General features: G+C 35.7%; 1 protein-coding gene across 1 annotated transcript in view; it reads right to left on the bottom strand.

Annotated features, from left to right (window-relative positions):
- LOC117101673 (hemicentin-1-like) overlaps positions 1-1,900 on the bottom strand; it is a 156,154-nt gene that overhangs the window by 56,291 nt on the left and 97,963 nt on the right. The window contains exon 5 of the mRNA XM_033241702.1: positions 493-765. Within this exon, the coding sequence (XP_033097593.1) occupies positions 493-765 (273 nt within the window). The remainder of the gene's footprint in view (positions 1-492; positions 766-1,900) is intronic.

Here is a 1,900-nt window from a genome sequence, read left to right as displayed (position 1 = left end):
GTTACGACACTGGCTAACACGCCAATCATCCCCCCCAATGAAAAATATTTTTCTACGCCACTGATGGTTGGTAACAAACCTATTTAACGCCACTTTTAAGATCATCACTTTCAAGACTTCCTTATCAAAACCAGCAAACAGATCTTTTTGAAAGCCCATTCTTCAAAAATGCAATCGACTTATTACATTGTTATTACTAAATTTTTTCGCCATAGTCCCAATTTTTCCCCTCGCAACGAAGTCTCATCAGTTGGCTGTGTCGTTACCAGCATGTAACAACACAGCCTCATTTTCGAATACAGCGCTCCGAAATAATGTTACGTCACAGTCATTGTAGTCGCCCATCCCCCTATTTTATATTAATTATTATTTGTTTCATCCACGCATCTCCCTTTAAAGATTTTTTTCTATCGTGTTAATTTGATTAACATAAAAAAGAAAATGTATTTGTTAAAGAGTATAAAAGGATATCATTGACTGATTTGTACTTACTTCCAAGTAACAGTATCCCTTCATTTATACTTCTTTCATTACCACACTTAACTGGATACTCTGCTTCACATTGGTATTTTCCTTCATCCTCTTTTATGACATCAATGATTATTAATCTTGTATCTGACAGTGGATACTTTTTAGTATTAGACACATTAAGTGTACTGCCATCTTTGAACCATGTGATGGTGATAGGTGGACTTTTAGTTACACATTTGAAACTTGCACAATTAGATTTCTCAACAGTCAGAGAACGTGGTTCAACAGTAACATCTGCAATGACAGTTAAAATTAATATCATCAAATAACATAAATTCGTCACTCACATCACGAACTAACACAATCAAAGTAGATTATAGTTCGTGGAATCAAGAAAGCGCGTCAAAATATGCGCTGTTGTTTTTAAGGACTTTTTGAGAGAGAGAGAGAGAGAGAGAGAGAGAGAGAGAGAGGGGGAGACTATTTACACAGTTTATTATTATCATTTGTACAGGTTATCAGAAAAACAATGTAGATAATGCTTTTTTCGAGTTAATCCTCAGACTAAAGCTAGAACAAACTAGGCATAATCTTAAGGTAATCTAATTAATATTCATTACACTGGCTCCTGATTAGATCAGGGCCGGCGGAACGTTTTTCAAAGTGGGGGGGCCCCACTTATAAGCAGGCGCGTAACAGGGGTCTTGGGTCGGGGGAGGGGGGCAAAGGTAATAATTTTCCCGGTTAGTAATTTATGACTTGGTGTGATACCCCCCCCCCATATAGAAAACAATACGGCATGGCTTATTATAATATTAATATAGGGCACACGCGTGTGTTTGGAACTAAATATAAGCATTTCCATCGTGGTTTTATTTATTACAATTCATAGGCCTATTCTTTCACCATCATTACACATTGAGGCCCTTCTTTTAGGTAAAACGATCTATCTTAAATTTTCTTTCTCAAGTTTTGGGACTATTATGTTTTTAAATAACTCAGAAGGCAAAGGAGCGCAAGCACAAGCTTCAACCCTAACAAATGCGCGCGAAACGCGCGAAAATTTTTTTTTTGCTTTTAATTCTAATTTCGTCGGAATTGATCAAAACTCCCTAATTGTGCAATTTTTAGAGGAAATTGGCCTACCTCAACAAGAAATGCTCTTATGTTATATATGGCCACACTCGTTTTTTTTAAAAACTGAATATAAGTATTTTCATTATGGCTTTATTTATTACAAACATATTCTTTCAACATCATTACACATTGAGGCCCTTTTTTAATAGGTTAAACGATTTTAGCTTAAATTTTCTTTCTTGAGTTTGGGACTATGTGTTATAACTTAGAAGGCAAAGGTGAGCAAGCACAAGCTTTAACATAAAAAATGCGCGCGAAGCGCGCGAAAAATGTTTGTTTTTTAAATTCTAAT

Source organism: Anneissia japonica, unplaced genomic scaffold, assembly GCF_011630105.1.
Source record: "Anneissia japonica isolate Jap-2015-1 unplaced genomic scaffold, ASM1163010v1 scaffold287783_len325500_cov191, whole genome shotgun sequence".
Taxonomy (NCBI): Eukaryota; Metazoa; Echinodermata; class Crinoidea; order Comatulida; family Comatulidae; genus Anneissia; species Anneissia japonica.
The sequence above is the reverse complement of the archived record's forward strand: the minus strand, read 5'-3'. Positions and strand labels throughout refer to the sequence as shown.